Source organism: Clinocottus analis, unplaced genomic scaffold (genome assembly GCF_023055335.1).
Source record: "Clinocottus analis isolate CAN_PGR_092001 unplaced genomic scaffold, fCliAna1.0.p SCAF_12, whole genome shotgun sequence".
Lineage (NCBI taxonomy): Eukaryota > Metazoa > Chordata > Actinopteri > Perciformes > Cottidae > Clinocottus > Clinocottus analis.
The window spans coordinates 15,326,467-15,352,583 of record NW_027175843.1 but is presented as its reverse complement, the minus strand read 5'-3'; the positions used below and the strand labels follow the sequence as shown (position 1 = coordinate 15,352,583).

The following is a 26,117-nucleotide window of genomic DNA, read 5'->3' as shown; positions in this document are numbered from 1 at the left end:
ATTTAGTTTGCTTGTTACAAATATATCAAACTGACATGACACATAGGAAAATGTTGCAACAGTTTGAAAAATGATAAAGGACCAGAGATTAATACATATCTTAATATTGTGGTCTGATTCAAACAGTGTTTTTCTTTGAGCTCTGCTCCTGGCAATGAAACTTTGTTTTGAGCTTCCTGTTAAAAATGTAGCATTATACTCGATGCAGGTGCTCACATACTGTAAGTTTATGTATTGCTTCATGCATTTGATGTCTGAAACCTGCTTGTTTGATAATAACATGTACAGAATGGATAGAAACTGCTTCTGTACACAGACCTCAGACCAGTATGGTGTTTCAGACACGACAGTATGCTAATTCTAAAAATCAAGTCTTCAGTCTCAACTTAAATCTCTGACCTGCCTTCATACACAAATTCACCATTCTGTATCGAATTTTAGTCAGGATCAGGCCATATATTATAGGGTTGAAAAGAGGAGGCATCATGAGAAATTGTATGGCCATGAAGTTTCTCACACTCTGGGGCACAGATGCTGATCCATACCTAGAGTACATAACATCAAAAAGCAAAGCAGCAGTGACATTCAAAAGACATAACAAATGTGGCACACATGTCTGTATAAACTTTCTCTTGCCCTCTTTGGATTTTAAAGCTGATTTTATCAACCGCACATATGTTAACACAATAAAGATGACATGCACACAATAGAAAGCAATAATAATCAATCCAACGATGTCGTTTGCTGGTGTTGTACTACAAGCAAGTTTGACAACTGACCAGTTCTCACAATAAAGTTTATCTATACGGGAGCCACATAATTTCAATGTAGATGTCATGCTAATAACCAGAACTTCACAGCACAAGGGTACAAGCCAGGTCAAACCAATTAAAACTGCAGTCCTTCGCACAGACATTACAGAGTGATACTCCAGCGGTCGACATATAGCCACATATCTGTCATAGGCCATCAGAGCCAAAACAGAAAAATCAATTGTTGCATAAGTGTATATCACAAATATTTGCAAAAGGCATCCTTCATATGATATTAGTTGAATATCAGACAGAAGATCAACGAAAAATTTTGGATAAAAAGCTGCAGTCCCATAAAGTACATTGATGCAGAGATTACATATGAAAATATACATGGGTTCATGTAAGTTTTGATCCAATAGTATGGTTAAAATGAGAAACACGTTAACACAGACAATTAGACAATAGCAAAGTAAAGTGAGAGATAAAAGTGTTATTCTGTAATTAGTAGTGGCGCTAAAGCCAGACAGTGACAATACAACTACATGAGATGTATTTCTCATTTTGCAGTAATGCTCCAAAAACAAAACTGTCAAAGTTAAACAAACAGTAATTACAAGACCGGATGCAATGCTGTAAAACAACAATAGTTATTAGACAGGGATATGCTGTGTGTATGTCAAACAGCATGTCCAACTGTATTAGTGTTGCACAGTGTTTGGAAATTTATAGTTGAAAGTTAAAGGGAACTCCCTCTCGAGTGCAGTCATGTTATTGGCTGGCATCTCAGAGGTTACGTTATATGGAAGATTTTCTTTTTTTGAAATATATTGAAGCCAAGGGAGTCTATAAATGTCATTGATCTAGTTAATGGCCCAAAGTAGCTTTTGTTTCATCAGAATTGTTAATACAGAATAACATAATCATCATGGTTCTTGGTGCTCAAACAGTCAAAGTTGATGGACAATGTTTTCCTCATGTTGAATTTTTAATATGAAAATGTTGACCATATTATATGACCAGAGAATGTACTCCAGGAATGAACTGATCATTGACTTATAAAATCAATAAATCATTGAATTATTGAATCATTAAATCCTTAAATCATTGGATCATGAAATCCATGAACCCATGCATCATTAAATCCTTCAATCATTGAATCCTTCAATCATTGACTATGGTAAATAAGAGGTCAACCCAATCTCTGAAGAAAGTGTATCAGTTCAGATTGTTTCATTGTTTTTATCCCATTTCATTTTTATCTTCTTGCCATAGATGTTCGCTACACCAGCATCATCCAAGATACTGTCATCATGTGCCGGATATACAAACTAGAGGAGGTCTAGAAAACCAAAGTCCTCAGGTGCTGCAACAGGTCTCTCAAAGGCCTTTGTGACATGCGCAGTTACCAGACATATTATAATATTTTGATCTCCTCTCTTTAGCTGTGAACAATGCAGGCCTTCCATAGCTCTATGCTAATATTAAAACCAAAAAATGTAAGCCTTGGTCAAAAGTGGAAAAATACATATTCCATCACCAAAGCGTTCTTATTTAGATGTTATCAGTATCAGGTATATTGACACTACTAGTTTTGAATGTTCTGGATGTTTTCGGGTGGCAGAGCAATCCTGTGTTTCAAGGTCAGGTTCGATATTATGGAGTAGGGCGATAGCAGGGCGGCTTACTGACCTTACCCAGAGGACTTGCCTGGCACCAGAGAGCTGGTCTCAACTGGGTGGGAACTGATGGGGTGCCAGTCATGGTTTCTGCTCCCCTCATCTGTCGTCAAGCGGAGGGTCGTCACTCAAGCAGTTGTGCATCTTTTTAAAATATTGATTGACACTAGATGTTTCCCACTGAAATAGAGTAAATTTGTTAAGCTACTAGTATTACATTTTAGTGTAGTGGACTTGGCTTGGAAGAGTAATTCACAGGACTAGTGGGATGGTTTACAATACGGGTGACTGTCCCTTTAAGAGCAGGAATTGTAATATGAACGGGTTGGTGTTGGGGAGTTAAAGGTGACTGGATGTCAGTGTCATGGAGTGAAATGTTTGGGTGAGGGTGAATAAAAGGTCACAGAGTTGTGCAACTAAAGAGAGAAGTTTCTCATTGTCACAGTGGTGACCCTGACTCTACTGGAAGGAGCCAGAGACGAGCATGGCTGAGCACACAGTTTTGCTGAAGCTGCCAGATTTTTGGGAGATGCGTGCATTGGTCTGGTTAACTCAAACCAACCTGCAGTTCGCTCTCAGAGACATTACCGCTGGTGCTACTAAATATGTTAATGTCGTAGTAGCTATTGGTAGTTCAACAGCAGGCAGAGTGGTGAGCAAACTCGAATACCCCCCAGATAGCGACAAGTACGCTACCCTGAGAGACCACCTGTTGAAGGCTTTTGGACTATCTGACTTAGAGCGGGCTGCCTGGCTTCTCTCGCTGATTGGCCCAAGCAACATTAAGCCGTTGGAGCTGATAGATAAAATGATAGCTCTCTTGGGTAGAAACAGGCCAGATGTTCTGTTCATTGAACTGTTTCTGCAGCAGGTGTAAAGGTGTAAAGCTCTACTATACTACTGCCTATCACCGACAGGTCAATGGGTTGCGTGTGCAGTTCCATCGCTCAATGAAAGCTGCTCCCCGGGCCAGCCTCAATGACGGTGGGGTGGATAGGCCATGCTGGAACACAGTACAGCCCCCAAGAAAGACCTTCAAGCTTCATCCGTTGAGTTGGTTTATGGCCAGCGGCTGCAGGTCCCTGGGGAGTTATCTTCTGTGACACAGCAACGTGCCACTCTTCTGGAAAAAGCCAGGGTGTTCACACATATGCCTACATCGCACCACGGCCTCCCACAGTCGCATTTTCCGGCCAGCCTCAAGGCAGCAGAATATGTGTTCATTCATCAAGATGGCCACACTTGACCCTTTAAATCTCCCTAAGAAGGCCCTTTCACGTTCTAGAGACTGGCGGATAAAACTTTTAAAGTGGACATTGGCGGTGAACTCAGGCATGTGTTGGTGGATCGCCTTAGCCAGCTCATCTGGACCTGGACCAACCAGTAAGGTTGGCCGAACCCCCACGGCGGAGGCTTCCCCCTGCACATTTATCATGGCAAGGCAAGGCCCAGAAGCTTCCTGCTCCTACTCCTGCCACAGCAAAGCGGAGCTGGGCCGGTCGGTTGATTCGGGCCCCCAGACTTAGATTTTTGTTTTGTTATGGGTAAATCCTGGGGGTATATATGTAGTGGACTCAGCTTTACAGACATAATTCACAGGACTAGTGAGATGGCTTACGATATGGGTGCCAAAGAGAGAGGTTTTGCCGGCAGCGTTCACTCCTACAGTAGTTTAATTTCAACAAAGGTGTAGATATTGTTTTCATCCACCAGATTTGAGCCAGAAACTAGAGCCAGTTAAAATAATAATTTAATTACACTATGATACAATGTGTTTTCCCATCTTTTTTTAATAGTGTTGTAAAACTGTACAGTGTTGTAAAACTGTACTTTACTCAAAATAGTCCTATTTTCTAATGAGGTATTTATCGCAAATAATTATATGATCACATGATTGATTTTTTCTTTCTTTTATTATTTTCAGTATCATATAGCTTCAAATAGTGGAATCTAAAACACACAGGGGTCATCTAATTGTAAACGTACAGTCCAGTCTCTGTTAATGATATATTATAGTTTTAAACTTTTGTTTAAAACTATAAACCTTTCTCCTGTTTGTCGTCCATAAACAACTGAAATGCTCTTGCAAACTGAATCCTGTTACTTCTCCCAATTACAGTAACAAAGTTGAGACTCGCATTTCTGCTCCTTATACAATACAGTAGCTGCTTTAATGTAACAAAGTGGAACTTAAATCCAGACAAAGTTGAACTTAAATCCAGACAATATATACAGTACATGTATTGATTCAAATAATAAGCAAAGCAGCTGTCACATAAACTCCATAATAAATGTGGCACACGTGTCTGTAACTCTTTTGTCTTCAAACCAGATTTCATCAACTGCACGTGTGTGTGTGTGTGTGTGTGTGTGTGTGTGTGTGTGTGTGTGTGTGTGTGTGTGTGAACACAAAATGAAAAGATCTTATCCAAATGTTACAACTTGAGACATTATATCACACTATTACCCTTCAAAAATGAAACAGTTATACCCAAATTATCCAATAATGTTCTCATAGCGCTCTCCACACTTCTTGGAGGTCATTGACATAAATAAAACATGTCAGTGAAAAGGTACAACAGGAAAATCACCTTAACCAAACAACCATGCATTGAGCCAAATAAAGTGATTCGGGAGTGTGTAAATCAATTAAACCTTGACTCTCAATTTAAATCTTTGACCTGCCATCATACACAAATATATTATTTTGTTTCGTATTTTAGTCAGGATCAGTCCGTAAATAATAGGGTTTATAATTGGTGGAATTAAGAGCAATTGTATGGCCATTAAGTTTTTTACACTCTGTGGCACGGATGCTGATCCATACCTAGAGTGCATCACATCAAAAGACAAAGCAGCAGTGATAATAAACAGACATAACAAATGTGGCACACAAGTCTTTATAAACTTTCTCTTGCTCTCTTTGGATTGTAGGGCTGTTTGTACCAACTGTACATATGAACATGCAATGAGGAGAACATGTGCACAGTAAAAAGACACAACAACCAGTCCAAATATGTCGTTTGGTCTCGTTGAGCCACAGGCAAGTTTAACAATAGACCAGTTCTCACAGTAGAGTTTATCTATTTTGGAACCACATAATTTCAGTGTGGATGTCAAAATTGAAAGCATTGCTTCACAGCACAAGGGTATAAGCCAGGACAAACCTATTAAAACTGCAGTCCTTCGCACAGACATTACCGAGTGATACTCCAGGGGCCGACATATAGCCACATATCTGTCATAGGCCATGAGAACTAAAATAGAGTAATCAATTTTAACATTGGAGTATATAACAAAGACTTGCAAAAGGCATCCTAAATATGATGTAACCTGGATTTCAGATAGAAGATCAAAGACAAATTTAGGATAAAAGCCAGCGGACCCATAAAGTCCATTGATGCACATAGAACATACAAAAACATACATGGGTTCATGTAAGTTTTGATCCAATACTATGGTTAAAATGAGAGACACATTTACCACCACAATGAGAAAATAACAAAGTAAAGTGAGAGAGAAAAGTGTGATTTTGTAGTTTGCAGTGGCGCTGAAGCCAGACAGTGAAAATACAACTATATTAGATGTATTCATTTTGCAGTAATGCTTCAAAACCAAACCTTAACTATCAAAGTTATAAACAGTAACAAGAGGACATGATGCAATGTTGTAAAAAGACGAACACATTCACTGTGGGCTGTGCTACTGCCTCTTGGCCAGGTCATCATTCTAAATCAAAATTGGTTCTCAATTGACTTTACCTGGTTAAATGAAGGTCATAAAAGCCCGGATTATGCTCTGTGCATACAACATATTGATATGTTAAACATATGAGACATGTCCAAATGTCTCAGTGTTGCACAGTGCTTATGAACTTTATAGCTGGATGTTAAAGGGAACTCACCCTCTATTGCAGACATTTCATTGGCTGGCATCTCAAAAAAACAAATTCAAATAACATTCAGTGTGCAATTATTTTTCTAATGCACAACAATATAAACTAGGGCTGGGCAAATTTGAAAAAATGATGCGCCAAATTCAATAAAGAAGTAAAAACTAGTGTATTGCACGCTATTATTTTTAAATTATGTTATCAGAACAATAAAACTTCTGAACAGGAACCAGAAGAAATATTTGTATTTTATCAGGGAACAACACAAATGTTGAGTAGTGAGGGTCCATGTGAGGGACTACGCAATAAAGACTTTTAACATGGTTCACTCGAATTCCATGTCTACAATGAACATGGATCCTAACAGCTCAGCTCTCCGGTCATATAGACGCTTCATTTTTTTCTGGGCAGAAGCTAAAGTCTCTTTCGCCTTCTCCTCAGCCAAGTACAACCGATTTGATATAACGAGACACATCCCTCTTTATTCAAGGCCAAAAAAATACCTGAAAACATACCTGAATAAAATACCTGAGTACGTCTTTCAAACCCCCAAATGGCCAGACTGATCGTGCGACGTCTTTAGCAGATCTTACCGGAATTTGGATGGAACCTTAACCTGGAAAACAAAGTTACCCACGAAGTTCTTTCCGTGCGGCATACAAATCATCTAGATCAGCGGTCCCCACGGTACTGGGTCGTTTGATACAGGGCCGCACAGAAAGAATGAATTTTTTTTTAAGTTTAGAAAAATGAATAAATAATTTTGAAGAAGAAAAAAAAGTCGGGAAATGTTTTATTTTGATAAAGGACCGGATACATCCATCTGTGCCTCTCGACATACGTTACCCCAGAAACGAAACTTAAAAGTCTGCTTCAACTCTAGTGGTATTCTGGTCTAAAATCTAGGCTTCGGGCTTAAGTGCATGAATATGCACAAAGTGCATGAATATGCACTTAAGCCTGAGCCGTAGCCAGAGATGCACACCTGAGCCGGAGCCGGAAGAGGGTTATCACACTGATTTTTTATATCGTGTTCAGTTTATTGTTATGTGTTAAAATGGTTGTGTGTCTTCTCTGGCGCTGCAGAAAAAGTAACCCTGAAGATTTTCTATAGTGAGAAAACTCAAGAAGACCACACCATTAAACTATTATTTAGAAGGTCAATCAACAAGGCAGATTGGTCCTTTTGTTAGGATAATGGCATACCATACATACCATAATAACTGTGACTCTGAGGCCAAAAACAAGCAACTGTTTTTTGTGGGGTTTATATGTATAAGTTTAAAGCATGTTTTGGTTCAAACCTGTACTTCCTGTAAAGAAAAAAAAGAAAAACTATGAAGGGGGCCGAATAAGACCACAAATCCAAATTTAAATATCTAAAACTGCATAGTATATTCTAATGCAAATTCAGTGTTGCCCAACCCACCAACATGTACAAGAAGTGTATAAAGTTCATCAGAGGCTTTTGTCTTGTTCAGTTGGGAGGGTCGCAGCAGCTGCTTGGAGGCTTTCATCTGTTGGAGATACCTTGGGTCAAGAGTGTTAATTGTGATTTTTGTTTATATGTATGCTAGATGTTGTTCTGTTTTCCTCTATGACTAGACTCTATTTGTCTTTGTTATTATGAGCATTGTGGTGAACACACTGTGGTGTTGTTGCACACAGAAATCAGAGATGCTGTTGATGTTGATCTCAGTTGATAGGGAAAATAACTTTGAACAAAATTCCAACCAATAAGTTTATTTTGTGATTCTTTGTTGCTTGAATCTTGAATTTAATAACCGAGAAAAGCTCCTCAATGTGTTTGCCTGCCTAACACCACAATCAAAAGAGAATGTAAATGCAGGTAGAATATTGTTTTGAGGCATCATTGAAAAGATTAATAGATAACACTATTACTGAACCAGTGTTTCTGATTATTCTACTTTGTGTCACGCATAGTGCAAGAGAAAGAGATGGAGAACTCAACTGAGATTGTGTCTTTTGTGCTGTCTGCATATGGTAATATTGGAAACTTAAAATATCTGTATTTTATCATAATGCTGTTATGGTACCTCTCGATTTGTGTGTCAAACACAATTCTTATTGTGGTCATATGTATGGACAGGAGATTGCATGAACCAATGTATATATTATTATGTAATTTATTTGTGAATGAAATGGGTGGCAGCACATCACTGTATCCTCTTCTGCTCTCACAGATGTTTTCAGATACACATGAGGTGACACTGCCATGGTGTTTTCTGCAGATGTCTTGTATCTACACATGTGGTTCTATTGAGTTTTGCAGTTTAGCAGCTATGGCCTATGACAGATATGTCTGTATCTGTTATCCTCTCCACTACAATGTCATTATGAGCACAGGGAGAGTAGGTTTGATCCTTCTACTTGTATGGATATATTCAATTGTTAACTTTATTTTCTCATTTTCATTCATCATCCCTTTAACATTTTGTGGAAATGTCATTGACAAAGTATTTTGTGACCACCACTTAGTGATAAAGCTTGCATGTTCAGTCTCAGTACTTACCAAAATGTCTGACCTGTTTTTTGCCTTTGTTACTATGGTTATCCCATTTAGTCTTATTTTAGTCTCTTACATGAAGATTTTGTCGGTTTGTCTGAATACATCCAAAGAAAACAAACAGAAAGCCATTAGCACCTGCTCACCTCAGATTGTCTCACTGTCAAATATGTTTGTTGGCTGCATTTTTCATTTTGTGGATTCCAGGTTTGATGTGGCCCAAGTACCAGATAAAGTGCGCATTATCTTATCTGTATATCTCCTCATTATCCAACCAATACTCACCCCTTTTATGTATGGATTTAAGCTACCCAAAATAAGAGAATCATGTAAAAAACTTCTGTTTGATTAAAAGTAAATATTGTGGATATTGTACACTGTGATGTAAAATTATTTGATGTATGTCCTTCACCATAAAAAAACATTTGAAACAAAAATAAATATTTGTCTTCATGTTGCTTGAGTGTTTTTTTTTTAACAAGGACAGATATTTCTGCTTTTTAAAAAAATTACGTGTTTGTCTCCAGTGTGTTTTAAAATCGACCAAAAAAAAAAAAATCTAGAAAGGTGCACACATCTTCATACACAGCATACACATAAAAAAAGAAAAATCAGTTTTAGTGATAAATGGATTTGATGCTGCAGATCATTTCATGAACTGCATTAGTGGTATACAGTTGATACACATGAAATGACACTGCCATGGTGTTTTCTGCAGACCTGTTGCATACGCATGTCGTTCTGTTGAGTTTAGCAGCTATGGTATATGACAGATATGTCTGTATCTGTTATCCTCACCAAACAATGTCATTATGAACACAGGAAGACTATGATTCTTCTGCTTATATGGATGTATTAATTTGTTAACTTTATTTTTTCATTTTCATTCGTCATCCATTTGATATTTTGTAGAAACGTCATTAACAAAGTATTTTGTGACCACCACTTAGTGATACAACTTGCATGTTCGCTCTCATTACTCTCTGACATGTCTGACCTGCTTTTTGCTTTTGTGACTTTTTTTCAATATCAAAGTTAATACAGAAAACACTGATAGAAACGCCTTTGTTCAGTATCTAATGTTAGTGGCCTTCTCTCAGAGCATAGGGATTTGATGCACATAGTTGCATGTTTCTTCTGCAGGGAGACTGCTGGTCCCAGTGCAGGACATCAACAATAAATTGATGTCTTGGGGATACGTAGAGAATGTAGTGGACTAATGACACTGAGGCTTAATCATCATGTTTACTCTACATTTCTGTGTCCCTGTGACATTGCATTACAACAGGCGGGAGTTACATAAGCAGATCTGTATTGTCAATAACATGGTAATCTCATGTGAATTATTGAAGCACATCAGGTTCTCTCCCAGGAACTATGTTGGCCGATGTCCTCAGTGTCACTGGCGAGTGTTTAGTCAAGTTAAACTTTCATGTGTAACGTGTATGCATAATAGCTTTGGTATTATCTGTAATAAATAAAACTATTTGTCAGTTTTTTCAGACTTGGTTTAAAATATGTCTAACTAATCCATTCAAGCCAAACCGTCATCCTCTTAGTTTATAATAGCATTTTATTGACCTTTTTCTCAAGTGCTGTACCTAAAGCAGGGGTCAGCGACCTTTCCTATCCAAAGAGCAATTTTGACCATATCACAGCTGATAAAGTTTTATATATAGTCATATTATATATACTTATTCCATACGAATTCCAGGTTTGATGTGGCCCAAGTACCAGATGAAGTTTGCATTGTTTTATCTGTCTATGTCTTTATTTTCCAACCAATGATCACCCCCTTTATGTATGGATTTAAGCTACCCAAAATAAGAGAATCATGTAAAAAAACTTCTGTTTGATTAACAATAAATATGTTGGATATTATACACTGTGATGTAAAAATATTTGCTGTATGTCCTTCACCATGAAAAAAACATTTGAAACAAAATAACTATTTGTCTAAATGTACAAGGCAAGGGGAATGAACACATATTAGAAACACTTTTCAATGATCAAAACAACAAGCAACAACAAATACCATCTGCAATAAAGCCTTTACTAATAAGAGAACCAGTAGATTATTGTATTTGTTTTTTGTAATGCTGACACAGAAATGCAAGATGTGGCTGTCACCTTTTTCTTTACCTTCTTTACCAATGCGACCCTTTTATTGCTTTACGGCATTCTAGTTTTCAAGTGTATCTCATTGTGCTGTTCATTGTAATTAAAGAAATGTTTTTTGAAATTATAATTTATCACAGTATTAAATTGATACATGTTATGATCTGTTTGAGTCTACTTATGTGCAGTGGGGGATAATTGCTCAAATCTATACAGTTGTGGGTTATTTACTAAGTATCAAGCCAGACCTTTTATTATTAAAGACTATTATTAATACAATAATATTGAACATGACTCAGATCACACTATTATCCTTGTAAACAGGATGTTGATTGGTTGCTTAGTTACAGAAAATACATTCTATTTTATGTAACAAAGCAACCAATCCATATCCTGTGATCTGAGTCATGTGACCAGAAGAGGGAGGAGTCAAGCCTTTGAAGATTTCAAAGGCATGTTGACGAAGTTTCTATATGTTAGAGTCCTCTGGAAAAAGTTCTTCATGCTACATTTACATTTCATGTAAACTAAGCGAACTTCTACTATCAAGACACAACTTGCACCAGTACTCAACCCACAATACCGTACTCAACCAGCGATACCGTACTCAACCAGCAATACCGTACTCAACCAACAATACCGTACTCAACCAACAAGACCGTACTCAACCAACAATACAGTACTCAACCAACAAGATCGTACTCAACCAACAAGACCGTACTCAACCAACAATACAGTACTTAACCAACAATAACAGCAATTTAACTCTAAAAATGCAGGACCAGAGAATTGCTGCCCTTGAAGAGCAGATGGCCAACAAGGAACTCCAACACCAGCAGGAGAAGGAGAAAATACTCAAAGCTCTAAAGGCCGAGAGAGCTTATAGAAAAGAAGTAGAGGCCAAATTTAACGCCATGAAACAAGAGCTGAAATCGATGGACAATATTCAACATGGTACCAGCCCTACTGACGAGGTGCAGAAGCAAGAAAACCTTCCAACACCCAGCACAGAAAAGCAAGATCTGATCAAACAAATTGTGGAGCTGGCCATAAATAATACCGCCCTGAAGAATCTGATTAACACCAATGAGCTCAAATGGGAGGAGGAAAAAGGAAAAATAACTGGAGCTCTTCGGAAAGAGAGACTACTCAGAAAGGAAGAAAAGGTGGAGAAGAGGAAGTTGATGGATGATTACAAGGCTATCAAACATGAAGTAGACCTATTGAAAATGATGACAGCTCAGATTTCTGCGAAGGATGACAAAGTCCAACAAATGGAGGTAGAGATCAAGCTCCACACACAACAAACTGTCAACCTGCAAGAAGAGATGACGCGTCAGCTCTCTGCAAAGGATGACAAAGTCCAAGAAAAGGAGGTAGAGATCAAGCTCCTCACACAACAAACTATCGACCTGCAACAAGAGATGACACGCCAGCTCTCTGCAAAGGATGACAAAGTCCAAGAAAAGGAGGTAGAGATCAAGCTCCTCACACAACAAACTGTCGACCTGCAAGACGAGATGAGACGCCAGCTCTCTGCAAAGGATGACAAAGTCCAAGAAAAGGAGGTAGAGATCAAGCTCCTCACACAACAAACTGTCGACCTGCAACAAGAGATGAGACGCCAGCTCTCTGCAAAGGATGACAAAGTCCAAGAAAAGGAGGTAGAGATCAAGCTCCTCACACAACAAACTGTCGACCTGCAAGAAGAGATGACTGGTCAGCTCTCTGCAAAAGATGACCAAGTCAGTCAACTGGAAGAGAAGTTCAAGCTCCTCACACAAGAACACGCTGACCTTCAGGTCGCCAACCTGCACCTCAAAGAGCTCTCCCAAAAAACGGATAAAGAGAAGGCAAAGATAAAGAAGGAGGCAGAACAGAAGCTTAAAAAGGAGAAGAAGGAGGAGGAAAAGAAACAAAAGGAGTTACAGAAATCACAGAAGAAGGAGAGGGCCGAAAGGTTGAAGAACGACATCAAGGAACTGAAAAAACAAGCGAAAGAAAGGAAGTTGAGGGAGAAGACAGGTGAGACGAGTACGGCGGATGAATAGAAGAGAGAGCACTAAAAGTGTTTCTCTTCCCTCTCCCCTCTCTGCCGTCCCGCATCATCCTTCCTAACAAACATCCTCAACCTCCACCCCCAGAATCCTTCCTCCTCCAATCAGCAAGAAATCCACATTGTGCCACAATTTCTGTTTGTTTTTCAAATTCGGTTTTCCCCCAAACTCAAATCATTACCTTCTCCCTCTAAGATTGTGACACAATTTGAGGATGCGTTGGAATGGTGAAACAAAAATGACGGACGTTATGTCCTGACTTTTTTCTCACCATTACCTTCTCCCTCTAAGATTGTGACGCAATTTGAGGATGCGTTGGAATGGTGAAACAAAAAGGACGGACATTATGTCCTGACTTTTTTCTCACCATTACCTTCTCCCTCTAAGATTGTGACGCAATTTGAGGATGCGTTGGAATGGTGAAACAAAAATGACAGACGTTATGTCCTGACTTTTTTCTCACCATTACCTTCTCCCTCTAAGATTGTGACGCAATTTGAGGATGCGTTGGAATGGTGAAACAAAAAGGACGGACATTATGTCCTGACTTTGTTCTCACCATTACCTTCTCCCTCTAAGATTGTGACACAATTTGAGGATGCGTTGGAATGGTGAAACAAAAAGGACGGACATTATGTCCTGACTTTTTTCTCACCATTACCTTCTCCCTCTAAGATTGTGACGCAATTTGAGGATGCGTTGGAATGGTGAAACAAAAAGGACGGACATTATGTCCTGACTTTGTTCTCACCATTACCTTCTCCCTCTAAGATTGTGACGCAATTTGAGGATGCGTTGGAATGGTGAAACAAAAAGGACGGACATTATGTCCTGACTTTTTTCTCACCATTACCTTCTCCCTCTAAGATTGTGACACAATTTGAGGACGCGATGGAATGATCAAACAAAAATGACGGACGTTATGTCCTGACTTTTTTCTCCCCAATACCTTCTCCCACTAAATTTTTACACAAATTCTGTTTGCATGTTCTCCACCTGTTTGTAGGGTTTTTACTCCGGGCACTCCGGTTTTCCCCCAAACTCAAAGACATGCAGTTCCAAAATAAAACCAATTCATAATTTCAATTTTAATTCAATGATTTGAAAATTATTTCACTGACGCCCATACTAAAAAGTACTTAAGGGCACATGAATAAGCCATTACACTGACTTGTATCTTAATGGACTTGATGTCCTGACTTTTTTTCTCCCCAATACCTTCTCCCTCTAAGATTTTTACACAATTTCTGTTTGCATGTTCTCCAGCTGTTTGTAGGGTTTTTACTCTGGGCAATCCGGTTTTCCCCCAAACTCAAAGACATGCAGGTCCAAAATAAAACCAATTCATGATTTCAACTCTAATTTCATGATTTAAAAATGATTTCACTGACGCCCAAAAGGTACGGGCACATGTTTAAGCTGTTAAACTGATTTGTGTTTTGACGGACGTTATGTCCTGACTTTTTCTCACCATTACTTCTCCCTGTACGATTGTGACACAATTTGAGGATGTGATGGAACGATAAAACAAAAATTACAGCTGCAAGCAGCTGTGAGCGTGTCCTCGCTCTTTCCGGCACGTCGCGGACGCCCGCGGGTCGCAGGCTCGCCCGGCCAAGAGCATACGCCCACTTTGCGCACGTTCTTGGCCGGACGTGCTCAGCGATGCAAGGATACCAACTTAGAATATGAAACAATTTGACAAAGCAGGTTCTTTTTCTAACTTCGTTCGGTGTTTCACTATGGGGAATCGTCTCGGCGTGACTAACTAAGGAAGTTCCAATGACACCACGTCTGCCCGTGACAGACAGGTCGAACTGTGCTGGGGCCCCGCCCCCTCATATTATCATAGTCGACTGCCCCTCTTTGAATCATTCTTGTTTTCTTCCCGTGAAGAACTAGCTCCCTCAGCATATCTTGGCTAGCTTGGATTTTCTGCTTACAGTTCATAGACGACCCATTTAGGACACGTCGCCGAACGCAGTTCCTGGTCCTAGTCTGGTATATATATATATATATATATATACATATATATATATATATATATACATACATATATATATATATATATATATATACATACATATATATATATATATATATATACATACATATATATATATATATATATATATACATACATATATATATATATATATATATATATATATATATATATATACATATATATATATATATATATATATATATATATATATATATATAGATAGATAGATATATGTGTATATATATATGTATGTATATATATACATATATATATATATATATATATATATGTATATATATGTATGTATATATGTATGTATTACATAAATAATCATAATCACAATCATCCAACAGATTCTGAACGCTAAGCGAAGCTTTCCAATGTCATGCGGCACTTTCCTTGACAAGTACAGAGAAGATCGCCTATTGAGAAACGGCCGCTGGAGACATCTTAACGCTGATTAGCCAAAACTCGATGCGTCACATCAAAGATGTCCTTTTTATGAAGATGACAACATTAACTTTTCTCCGCGTCTCAGAGTCCAATCTCAGAAACGCTGGCGCAGTCGCAAATATGCGTCCGACTTGAGGCTGCGCCGGACGCCGGACAGGGCATTGAACACCCGGACTGTCCGGCCTAAATCCGGACGTCTGGTCACCTCAGTCCCCTCACCTCAGAATCTACCTCCTCATTAACGGAAGCGTTAGCTAATAACTTTCCACCGGAGCGTTAGCTAGCTGGCTAACGTCGCATTCTCTCCTGCTGTGTTTAATGACTCAATTCATCAAGCTGTAGCTAACGTTAGCTAGGTTTATGTCCACAGAGCTCCTAGATAACTTAAATTAGATATACCATCAAATATTACATTACCATGCACTCGCGCTCCCTTCTCGCATGCGCATCTGTTCGCAGTTCACTGAACCCCCACAACCACCTCAAAAAAACCCCTCATCGAATCTACACGATTCACGTAGGTCACCTATTTTGGTTTCAAAACGGTGAATTTCGCCAAAAGGTGAGGAATTTTCATGCCTGCTCTTTTAGCTGGACGGACATGATGGAGGCTGAGTGCCCGGAAATGCCTGCGCTTTTCAAGGAGCTCCTCGAACTAGAGCCGGGTGAGGAGGACAAAGAGGGCAATGCCAACTCTGACCTCCTGGATATGGGCGACATGGAAGATGAGGAGGAAGACTCCACATTTCCTGTCCAGCTGTCCAGACCCCCCAGTGTATCAGATGCTGTCCCCCCAGTGGACAGCAACCTATGCGAGGTCTGCAAACCAGCCGTGTTCAGATTGGGCATACAAGATGCTACAGGATGCTACAGGGGGAGAGAGAGACCTGTACGATGGTAAGAGGCTTCCACCAGCCCAACCGCCATCAAAACAGCTTCTGCCAGCAGTGCCTATCTGCCTGAAAGAAATGGCCAGGTACTGGTCCAGTCCACTTAACAGCAAGCTTCCCACCAAGGGCTACTCTAAGCTGGAAGTCGAGAGGATGGGAGAGTTAGGTCTGGCTGGACCACCAGGAGTGGAGCCGTCAGTGGCTTATCACCTCCACCCAGACTGCCGCTCTCTCTCAGCTTCCTCTAACATCTCTCTGCCTAATAAAACTGAGCACCTCACCGCCTCCGTTTTGCAGAGCATGTATCGCTACGCAGCGCAGTCAGTGTGCTCGCTAATTGCGATGACTCTCCTGTCCGCGTACCAGGGCGAAATCCTGGAAGAGATGGGCAAGCAGCTGGATTCAGGGTCACCTAACCCAGCCCTATGGGATGAGATTTGTGTGGTAAATGATCTTATCCTACGCTCATCTCGCGGTGCAGTGCAAAGCTGTGGCCCTGTAATGGGCCTTGCTGTGTCAGATGAGAGAGCCCTGTGGCTAAATCTCTCAGGCCTCAGTGATATGCATAAGGCAGAGGTAGTGGATGTGGCATATGACCCAGCCAAGGGTCTGTTTGGTCCTGCGCTGGAAAAAATGAGGGAAACCAGCACCCTCAGAAAGCAGGAAGGCAAAGCCTTTAAGCTCTGCTTACCCCGAAAGCACGTCCCTCGTACCCCACAAGTACCCAGGGCTAGCTTTGCAGCTACAGCTGAAGCAGCAAGGGGTAAACAGGGAGGTGTCAGACCTTACAAGCAGGCAGCTGGTCAGCAGACAAACCTGCAGCCTCGGGCGGAGAACCCTAAACACTCCTTTGCGGCCACGGCAGCAAAGAACCGTCCGTCCCACCCCGGGGAAGGGAAGAAGAAGCGCACGACCTAACCAGCCTTGCTTCTCTCTCTCCTCCACCTTTAAAGAAAAGAAGGGAGGTGGGGACAGGACTGAACCCTCAATTTCATGTCTCAAAGTCCCTGGTGGTTTCCAGTTCCCCAGAGGTTTGTTTGTTTCTCCCCCCTCACGTTCAAGGGGAGGAGATTCGGGGCAGCAGGTAATGCAGTGTCACCAAGCACTTTTACCCAGTTCATTGAATAAAGAAATAAAGTTAGTATTTTCGCAACCAGGCCAAGAGCTAAGGGCAAAATACTCCCCCCAAAACAAAACAAAAACAAGACCATGTCATGGCCCCATAATTTCCACAGGGGGAGCTCGCGCTCCACCGAGGGGAGGCCGCTCCCTCCAGGTGAGGGAGGTGACGTCACCAAAGGGTGCGCTCAGCCCACTCGCTGCCCAGGCAGACCAGTGGCGTGCATGCGCAGTGCATCCATTTCTGTTTACTATTTCTCAGGAGTGCAGACTGAAATTCACTATGAAACCACCCAGATTCAACGATGTATTAGTTTCAGTAGTCAGGGGCGATTCAGCTTGAGTCCTACAGGACGAGATAGCATCGCTGTTAAACAAACACGCGATCAGAGCTGTCCAAGACGAGGAAGCTCAGCGAGGATTTTACTCTCGCTACTTCCTCATTCCAAAAAAGGGGAGCGCATCCCTGCGCCCCATTTTAGACCTCCGTGTGTTAAACAGGCACCTACGCAAATACACGTTCAGGATGTTAACACACAAAGGGCTCTGTCGTTTGATTCGTCCGGGGGATTGGTTTACAACAATCGATCTCGCGGACGCTTATTTTCATATCGCCATTTATCCAGCACACCGGAAATTTCTCCGATTTGCCTTTCAGAGCAGAGCCTACCAAGCGATCCCATTCGAGCTCTTATTGGCTCCGAGGGTGTTCAGCAAGTGTGTGGAGGCCGCTCTGTCTCCGTTAGGGAACAGCAGCATCAGGATATTCTCGTACGTAGACGACTATCTGATATGCTCCCGCTCCCGCTCACGGGAGCAGGCAGTCAAAGATACCGCTACGGTTAAATCATCGCACGGATCTTCTTTATAAACTGGACAAAGAGTCGGGTCGAATCGGCGCAATGTACAGATTACTTGGGTCTCAGCATAAACTCCCTCTCTTATTGCGTCACGTTGTCGGAGGCAAGAATAGCGTCCCTCACGCAGTTTCTCTCCCTCTTCCGGCTGGGGAAAGCTGTGTCCTTCAGACTATGCCTATGCCTGCTTGGCTTAATGGCGTCGGTGATATCGGTGGTACATTTGGGGCTTCCGCGGATGAGGGATTTTCAGCGTTGGGTCGCGGCTTTGCGCCTGTGCTCACGCCATCACCTCAACTGCAGAGTGAAACTGTCACCGTTGTGCGTAACTGCGCTCCGCCCGTGGGGGAACCCTACATCAGGGTGGGGGGCAGCCATCTTGGGCAGAACGGTGAACGGCACCTGGGACCCGAAGCTGGCTCAGAGTAACCTAAACATATTGGAACTCTGGGCAGTGTTTTATGCACTAAAGCACTTTCTGACATTTCTCCAGGGACGCCACATCCTGGTGAAAACAGACAACACCACTATGGTGTGGTACATCAACCGACAAGGCGGCACTCGCTCACTACAGTTGCACACACTGGCTCGAAGGTTAATCATATAGAGCAGCACCAGGCTCCTGTCCCTTCAAGCGACACACGTTCCAGGTGTGTTGAACAGAGATGCAGATCTTCTGTCCCGAGGAAAGCCTCTGTACGGAGAGTGGACTCTTCACTCGCAGTTGGTGAAGCAAGTGTGGCAGAAATACGACCAAGCAGACGTAGATCTCTTCGCCTCGTGAGAAAACACTCACTGTCCACTGTTTTTCTCCCTGTCGGACAAAAGTGCACCATTTGGGATGGATGCGCTGACCCACACTTGGCCGACATACTGCTCTATGCATTCCCCCCTCTCAGCCTGATCTCCCCAACTCCAGACAGGGTAAGACAACAGGGCTTGTCGCTAATCCTGATAGCACCGAGGTGGCCGTCCAAGCATTGGGTGGCAGAAATAATACAGCTCCTGATGTACGAGCCGTGGCCTCTCCCCATACGCAGGGACCTTCTCTCTCAGGCAGGCGGAGAGATTTACCACACTCACCCAGACCAAATAGCGCTCTGGGCTTGACCTGTGAAAGGTAACACCTGAACACAGCAGGCCTGCCTGAACAGTTCATTGACACCATTCAGAATGCAACAGCTGCCTCCACTCGTTCTCTTTACAGTAAATGGTGAGTTTTTGAGGAATGCTGCCGTTTGAGGCACACAATTCCTTTTAAGTGTTCAGTAGTGGACCTACTGTGTTTTTTGCAAGATTTAGTAGACAAGGGTAAGGCCTTGTCTACTATTAAAGTTTATTTAGCGGCTATCTCAGCCTGTCATGTAGGCTTTGGAGAGAAGCCGATAGGGCAGCATCTTTTAGCATGTCGTTTTATGAAAAGTGCTCGCCGTAAGCTCCCCGTTTCCAAGCCTTTGGTTCCTCTGTGGGATCTTTTGGTGGTGATGAAGGCCCTCTCTCAACACCCATTTGAGCCTATGGAGGCGGTGGAGATGAAGTTTATTTCACTCAAAACAGTGTTGCTCTTGCCACAGCAAAACGTGTGAGTGACTTACAGGCTTTATCCATTTGCCCTTCCTGCTTGCAGTTTGCTCCAGGGCTCGCTAAGGCCTGTACGATGCCCAACCCGGCCTTTGTGCCGAAGGTGGTGGACTCAGCGTACAGATGTCCCACGGTGGAGCTCGCAGCTTTTCACCCACCTCCTTTTTCCTCCCCAGAGGAACAAAGGCTTAACACATTATGTCCAGTGCGAGCACTGCATATGTATGTGAGTAAGTCGGCAGGTTTTAGGAAAGCAGATCAACTGTTTGTGTCCTGGGCCACTCCTCACAAAGACAAGCCATTGTCCCACCAGAGGCTGTCCCACTGGATTGTGGAGGCCATATCTCTAGCCTATAGTTGTAGGGGTCTGCAGCCCCCGAAGAGTTTGAGGGCTCATTCCACAATCAGTCTCTTACATGAAGATTTTGTCGGTTTGTCTGAATACATCCAAAGAAAACAAACATAAAGCCATTAGCACCTGCTCACCTCAGATTGTCTCACTGTCAAATATGTTTGTTGCCGGCATTTTTCATTTTGTGGAGTCCAGGTTTGATGTGGCCCAAGTACCAGATAAAGTGCGCATTATCTTATCTGTATATATCTTCATTATCCAACCAATACTCACCCCTTTTATGTATGGATTAAAGCTACCCAAAATAAGAGAATCATGTAAAAAACTTCTGTTTGATTAAAAGTAAATATTTTGGATATTGTACACTGATGTAAAATTATTTGCTGTATGTCCTTCACCATAAAAAAACATTTGAAACAAAAATAAGTATTTGTCTAAATGTACAAGGCAAGGGGAATGAACACATATTAGAAACACTTTAATGATCAAAACAACAAGCAACAATAAGTATCATCTGATGCAAAGCCTCTACTAATAAGAGAACCAGTTGATTATTGTATTTGTTTTTGGTAATGCTGACACAGAAATGCAAGATGTAGCTGTCACCTTTTTCTTTACCTTTTAAACCCAAAATAGAGCATCCATTAAAGCAGACACACCACTCTTTTTTTTTCTTTCTTTTTGAAATATATAGGATATACATAAATATTAATTTATGTATATCCTGCTTTGTCAAATTGTTTCATATTCTAAGTTGGTATCCTTGCGTCACTGAGCACGTCTGGCCGAGAATGTACGCCAGGTGGGCGTATCCTCTCGGCCGGGCGAGCCTGCGACCCGCGGGCGTCCCCGACGTGCCGATAAAGAGCGAGGACACGCTCACAGCTGCTTGCACCTTTTAATTTTTGTTTTATCATTCCAACGCATCCTCAAATTGTGTCACAATCTTACAGGGAGAAGTAATGGTGAGAAAAAGTCAGGACATAACGTCCGTCAAAACACAAATTAGTTTAACAGCTTACACATGTGCCCGTACCTTTTGGGCGTCAGTGAAATCATTTTTAAATCATTGAATAAGAGTTGGAATCATGAATTGTTTTTATTTTGGACCTGCATGTCTTTGAGTTTGGGGGAAAACCGGATTGCCCGGAGTAAAAACCCTACAAACAGCTGGAGAACATGCAAACAGAAATTGTGTAAAAATCTTAGAGGGAGAAGGTATTGGGGAGAAAAAAAGTCAGGACATCAAGTCCATTAAGATACAAGTCAGTGTAATGGCTTATTCATGTGCCCTTAAGTACTTTTTAGTATGGGCGTCAGTGAAATAATTTTCAAATCATTGAATTAAAATTGAAATTATGAATTGGTTTTATTTTGGAGCTGCATGTCTTTGAGTTTGGGGGAAAACCGGAGTGCCCGGAGTAAAAACCCTACAAACAGGTGGAGAACATGCAAACAGAATTTGTGTAAAAATTTAGTGGGAGAAGGTATTGGGGAGAAAAAAGTCAGGACATAACGTCCGTCATTTTTGTTTGATCATTCCATCGCGTCCTCAAATTGTGTCACAATCTTAGAGGGAGAAGGTAATGGTGAGAAAAAAGTCAGGACATAACGTCCGTCATTTTTGTTTCACCATTCCAACGCATCCTCAAATTGTGTCACAATCTTAGAGGGAGAAGGTAATGGTGAGAAAAAAGTCAGGACATAACGTCCGTCATTTTTGTTTCACCATTCCAACGCATCCTCAAATTGTGTCACAATCTTAGAGGGAGAAGGTAATGGTGAGAAAAAAGTCAGGACATAACGTCCGTCCTTTTTGTTTCACCATTCCAACGCATCCTCAAATTGCGTCACAATCTTAGAGGGAGAAGGTAATGGTGAGAAAAAAGTCAGGACATAACGTCCGTCCTTTTTGTTTCACCATTCCAACGCATCCTCAAATTGTGTCACAATCTTAGAGGGAGAAGGTAATGGTGAGAACAAAGTCAGGACATAATGTCCGTCCTTTTTGTTTCACCATTCCAACGCATCCTCAAATTGCGTCACAATCTTAGAGGGAGAAGGTAATGGTGAGAACAAAGTCAGGACATAACGTCCGTCATTTTTGTTTCACCATTCCAACGCATCCTCAAATTGCGTCACAATCTTAGAGGGAGAAGGTAATGATTTGAGTTTGTGGGAAAACCGAATTTGAAAAACAAACAGAACTTGTGGCACAATGTGGATTTCTTGCTGATTGGAGGAGGAAGGATTCTGGGGGTGGAGGTTGAGGATGTTTGTTAGGAAGGATGATGCGGGACGGCAGAGAGGGGAGAGGGAAGAGAAACACTCTTAGTGCTCTCTCTTCTATTCATCCGCCGTACTCGTCTCACCTGTCTTCTCCCTCAACTTCCTTTCTTTTGCTTGTTTTTTCAGTTCCTTGATGTCATTCTTCAACCTTTCGGCCCTCTCCTTCTTCTGTGATTTCTGTAACTCCTTTTGTTTCTTTTCCTCCTCCTTCTTCTCCTTTTTAAGCTTCTGTTCTGCCTCCTTCTTTATCTTTGCCTTCTCTTTATCCGTTTTTTGGGAGAGCTCTTGGAGGTGCAGGTTGGCGACCTGAAGGTCAGCGTGTTCTTGTGTGAGGAGCTTGAACTTCTCTTCCAGTTGACTGACTTGGTCATCTTTTGCAGAGAGCTGACCAGTCATCTCTTCTTGCAGGTCGACAGTTTGTTGTGTGAGGAGCTTGATCTCTACCTCCTTTTCTTGGACTTTGTCGTCCTTTGCAGAGAGCTGGCGTCTCATCTCTTGTTGCAGGTCGACAGTTTGTTGTGTGAGGAGCTTGATCTCTACCTCCTTTTCTTGGACTTTGTCATCCTTTGCAGAGAGCTGGCGTGTCATCTCTTGTTGCAGGTCGATAGTTTGTTGTGTGAGGAGCTTGATCTCTACCTCCTTTTCTTGGACTTTGTCATCCTTTGCAGAGAGCTGGTGTGTCATCTCTTGTTGCAGGTCGACAGTTTGTTGTGTGAGGAGCTTGATCTCTACCTCCTTTTCTTGGACTTTGTCATCCTTTGCAGAGAGCTGGCGTGCCATCTCGTCTTGCAGGTTGACAGTTTGTTGTGTGTGGAGCTTGATCTCTACCTCCATTTGTTGGACTTTGTCATCCTTCGCAGAAATCTGAGCTGTCATCATTTTCAATAGGTCTACTTCATGTTTGAGAGCCTTGCAATCATCCATTAACTTCATCTTCTCCACCTTTTCTTGCTTTCTAACTAGTCTCTCTTTCCGAAGAGCTCCAGTTATTTTTCCTTTTTCCTCCTCCCATTTGAGCACATTGGTGTTAATCAGATTCTTCAGGGCGGTATTATTTAAGGCCAGCTCCACAATTTCTTTGATCAGATCTTGCTGTTCTGTGCTGGGTGTTGGAAGGTTTTCTTGCTTCTGCACCTCGTCAGTAGGGCTGGTACCACGTTGAATATTGTCCATCGATTTCAGCTCTTGTTTCATGGCGTTAAATTTGGCCTCTACTTCTTTTCTATAAGCTCTTTCGGCCTTTAGAGCTTTGAGTATTTTCTCCTTCTCCTGCTGGTGTTGGAGTTCCTTGTTGGCCATCTGCTCTTCAAGGGCAGCAATTCTCTGGTCCTGCATTTTTAGAGTTAAATTGCTGTTATTGTTGGTTAAGTACTGTATTGTTGGTTGAGTACGGTCTTGTTGGTTGAGTACGATCTTGTTGGTTGAGTACTGTATTGTTGGTTGAGTACGGTATCGCTGGTTGAGTACGGTATTGTGGGTTGAGTACTGGTGCAAGTTGTGTCTTGATAGTAGAAGTTCGCTTAGTTTACATGAAATGTAAATGTAGCATGAAGAACTTTTTCCAGAGGACTCTAACATATAGAAATTTCATCAACATGCCTTTGAAATCTTCAAAGGCTTGACTCCTCCCTCTTCTGGTCACATGACTCAGTTCACAGGATATGGATTGGTTGCTTCATTACATAAAATAGAATGTATTTTCTGTAACTAAGCAACCAATCAACATCCTGTTTCCAGGATATTAGTGTCATCTGAGTCATGTTCAATATTATTGTATTAATAATAGTCTTTAATAATAAAAGGTCTGGCTTGATACTTACTAAATAACCCACAACTGTATAGATTTGAGCAATTATCCCCCACTGCACATAAGTAGACTCAAACAGATCATAACATGTATCAATTTAATACTGTGATAAACTATAAATTCCAAAAACATTTCTTTAATTACAATGAACAGCACAATGAGATACACTTGAAAATTAGAATGCCGTAAAGCAATAAAAGGGTCGCATTGGGTGGGTCGTATTGGCAAAAGGGCCCCGCTTTGCTTATTGTGTTTGAATAGTCGTCTGTACAGCAGGTTACGTCTGGAAACAAAATGTCAGATGCTGTTTTCACATTCATTTTCAAATTTTCATGGAACAGTAAACCAGTTAGTTACCCTTGCAAGACTACTGGGGGGGGGACTTGGGAATTTGCCCAACCAGTCTACATGTGCTTTGTGGACCTGGAGAAGGCTTTTGACCGGGTCATTTAGGGTTTTTTGTGGGGGGTGCTCCGTGAGTATGGGGTGTCGGACCCGTTGGCATGGCCATCCGGTCTCTGTACACCTGCAGAAGGACCTGTGTTCATATCCTCGGTAATAAGTCGGACACGTTCCCGGTGGCTGTTGGCCTCCGCCCGGGCTGTCCTTTATCACCGGTCTTGTTTGTGACATTCATGGATAGGATATCTAGGCACAGCCAAGGGCGGATGAAATCCGGTTCGGATGCCTCGGGATCGCCTCTCTGCTGTTTGTGGATCATGTGGTCCTGTTTGCCTCCTCGGACCGTGACGTCCAGCATTCACTGGGGCATTTTGCAACCACGTGTGAAGCGGCAGGGGGGAGAGTTAGCGCCTCCAAATCTTAGGTCATGGAGCTCTGAAGGAAACCGGTGGATTGCTCTCTCCAAGTGGAAACAAACTGCCCACCCCAAGCGAAGGAGTTGAAGTATCTCGGGGTCTTTTTCACGAGTGAGGCTAAGGTGGAGCGGGACAACGACAGGCGGATCGGTGCAGCTGTAGCAGTTAAACAGGCGCTGCATTGGTCCGTCTTGGTGAAGAGGGAGCTGAGCCGGAAGGCAAAGCTCTCCATTTACTGGTCGGTCTGATTTCCAACACCCACCCACGGTCACAAACTCTGAGTCGTGACGGAAAGAACAAGGTTGTGGATACAAGCAGCCGGAATGAGCTTCCTCTGTAAGGTAGCCAGGCTCAGCCTTAGAGATAGGGAAAGGAGCTCGGATATCAGGAGGTAGCTCGGAATTGAGTAGCTACTCCTTCGTATCAAAAGGAGTCAGCTGGGGTGGTTCGGGCATCTAATTCTGATGCCTCATTCATTCAACTGGTAGGAGGGCCTGGGGAAAGCACAGGACAAGGTGGAGGGATTATATCTCCCGGCTGGCCTGGGAACGCCTCGGGGTCCCCAAGAATGAGCTGGAAAATGTTGCAGGTGAGGGGAAAGCCTGGGTCGGCTAGGCCTGCTGCCACCGTGACTCAACCCCGGATAAGTGGGTGAAAATGGATTGATGTTCTGTGGCTCTGCAGGAAAAATAACTGTGGTGTTTTTTTATAGTGACTAGAAATATGGGATGGAACACAAACAAATAAGTTTGACCTTCATTTTTGAGGTTCATCAACAAATCAGGTTGGTCCTTGTGTTAGGACAATCACGTACAATACACACCATAATAATGCTGACTCTGAGGCACAAAACTTGGTCCAAAGCCCTAAAGGTTGTGTGACGAGGCCTAATTCAAGGTCAGTGTTTCAATTCATCAA

At 42.0% G+C, this 26,117-nt stretch overlaps 5 protein-coding genes and 1 pseudogene across 5 annotated transcripts; 3 read left to right on the top strand and 3 right to left on the bottom strand.

Moving 5' to 3' along the window:
- Positions 1-367: 367 nt before the first annotated feature.
- Positions 368-1,315, bottom strand: LOC137783246 (olfactory receptor 4E1-like). Its single transcript, XM_068573044.1, has one exon. It carries the CDS (start codon positions 1,313-1,315, stop codon positions 368-370), a length of 948 nt encoding a protein of 315 aa, XP_068429145.1.
- A 3,765-nt stretch (positions 1,316-5,080) lies between these two features.
- Positions 5,081-6,025, bottom strand: LOC137783060 (olfactory receptor 6N1-like). Its single transcript, XM_068572820.1, has one exon. The coding sequence runs from the start codon at positions 6,023-6,025 to the stop codon at positions 5,081-5,083; it is 945 nt and encodes a 314-aa protein (XP_068428921.1).
- A 2,223-nt stretch (positions 6,026-8,248) lies between these two features.
- Positions 8,249-9,202, top strand: LOC137783063 (olfactory receptor 4D10-like). Its single transcript, XM_068572823.1, has one exon. It carries the CDS (start codon positions 8,282-8,284, stop codon positions 9,200-9,202), a length of 921 nt encoding a protein of 306 aa, XP_068428924.1. The 5' UTR covers positions 8,249-8,281.
- Positions 9,203-9,302: 100 nt separating this feature from the next.
- On the top strand, positions 9,303-20,625 carry LOC137783245 (olfactory receptor 6M1-like; annotated as a pseudogene).
- LOC137782875 (interaptin-like) lies at positions 11,440-14,111 on the top strand. The gene has a single exon (XM_068572565.1). It carries the CDS (start codon positions 11,442-11,444, stop codon positions 13,017-13,019), a length of 1,578 nt encoding a protein of 525 aa, XP_068428666.1. The 5' UTR covers positions 11,440-11,441; the 3' UTR covers positions 13,020-14,111.
- A 740-nt stretch (positions 20,626-21,365) lies between the features above and the next one.
- LOC137782980 (interaptin-like) lies at positions 21,366-24,126 on the bottom strand. Its single transcript, XM_068572710.1, has one exon. It carries the CDS (start codon positions 23,907-23,909, stop codon positions 22,632-22,634), a length of 1,278 nt encoding a protein of 425 aa, XP_068428811.1. The 5' UTR covers positions 23,910-24,126; the 3' UTR covers positions 21,366-22,631.
- Positions 24,127-26,117: the final 1,991 nt, after the last annotated feature.

What these genes read in the sequence shown, in the direction of transcription:
- LOC137783063 (XM_068572823.1), top strand. Translation starts at nt 8,282, where the DNA reads ATGGAGAACTCAACTGAGATTGTGTCTTTTGTGCTGTCTGCATATGGT.
- LOC137782980 (XM_068572710.1), bottom strand. Translation starts at nt 23,909, where the DNA reads ATGCAGGACCAGAGAATTGCTGCCCTTGAAGAGCAGATGGCCAACAAG.
- LOC137783246 (XM_068573044.1), bottom strand. Translation starts at nt 1,315, where the DNA reads ATGAGAAATACATCTCATGTAGTTGTATTGTCACTGTCTGGCTTTAGC.
- LOC137783060 (XM_068572820.1), bottom strand. Translation starts at nt 6,025, where the DNA reads ATGAATACATCTAATATAGTTGTATTTTCACTGTCTGGCTTCAGCGCC.
- LOC137782875 (XM_068572565.1), top strand. Translation starts at nt 11,442, where the DNA reads ATGTTAGAGTCCTCTGGAAAAAGTTCTTCATGCTACATTTACATTTCA.